The 589-nt window shown below is 31.1% G+C and overlaps 1 protein-coding gene across 1 annotated transcript in view; it reads right to left on the reverse strand.

Annotated features, from left to right (window-relative positions):
• The window catches only part of ASCC3 (activating signal cointegrator 1 complex subunit 3), a 283,174-nt gene that overhangs the window by 211,066 nt on the left and 71,519 nt on the right, over positions 1 to 589 (reverse strand). Inside the window, exon 7 of the mRNA XM_012661845.1 lies at positions 56 to 190. Coding sequence (XP_012517299.1) covers positions 56 to 190 — 135 coding nt within the window. The remainder of the gene's footprint in view (positions 1 to 55; positions 191 to 589) is intronic.

Raw genomic sequence — 589 nt, forward strand, 5'->3', positions numbered from 1 at the left:
ATGTGGCACATTATGTGCTTTAGTTCTTGTCCTCTTACTGTCTTTTGTTTCCTACCTGTTTTTCTGCATGTCCATATTCAGGTCCTTGGGGAGGTAAAAAGCAGGAAATTTGGCCACAGTTTTTTGCTCTTTCTATTAGAGACATAGCTGTTCTTACAGTGGCATTTCGAGCATGTACAAACACCATTACCTGAAATAAAAGAAAGCAGTTTATTTAATATTCCAATTCATTAAATTATAGCTTAATACTAGCTTGGAAATCATCCTATATAAACAATTAGTAAATTTTTAAAACAAAATCCCCAATTTATAAATTCTTCTTAATGGAGTTTTACTATTTATACAAATAAATAAAGTTATATTCTATTGAATAATACTGTAAAGAAGTGCTTCTAAAAACCTTATTTAGTAAGTCAGGAACTGAGATGGTTCCATTAAATGCTTAGGGGTAAATTATCACTGTGGCACGGTAGGGATTTAGCTGTATAACAGGAGTCATGAGGCTAAATTTCCATGTACTACCATAACAAACTTACCTTCTAATTTAATTTTAATGTTTTGAGTACTTAATTTCCCATTTTTCAAAAAC

Source organism: Propithecus coquereli, unplaced genomic scaffold (assembly GCF_000956105.1).
Source record: "Propithecus coquereli isolate 6110/MARCELLA unplaced genomic scaffold, Pcoq_1.0 Scaffold74, whole genome shotgun sequence".
Classification (NCBI taxonomy): Eukaryota; Metazoa; Chordata; class Mammalia; order Primates; family Indriidae; genus Propithecus; species Propithecus coquereli.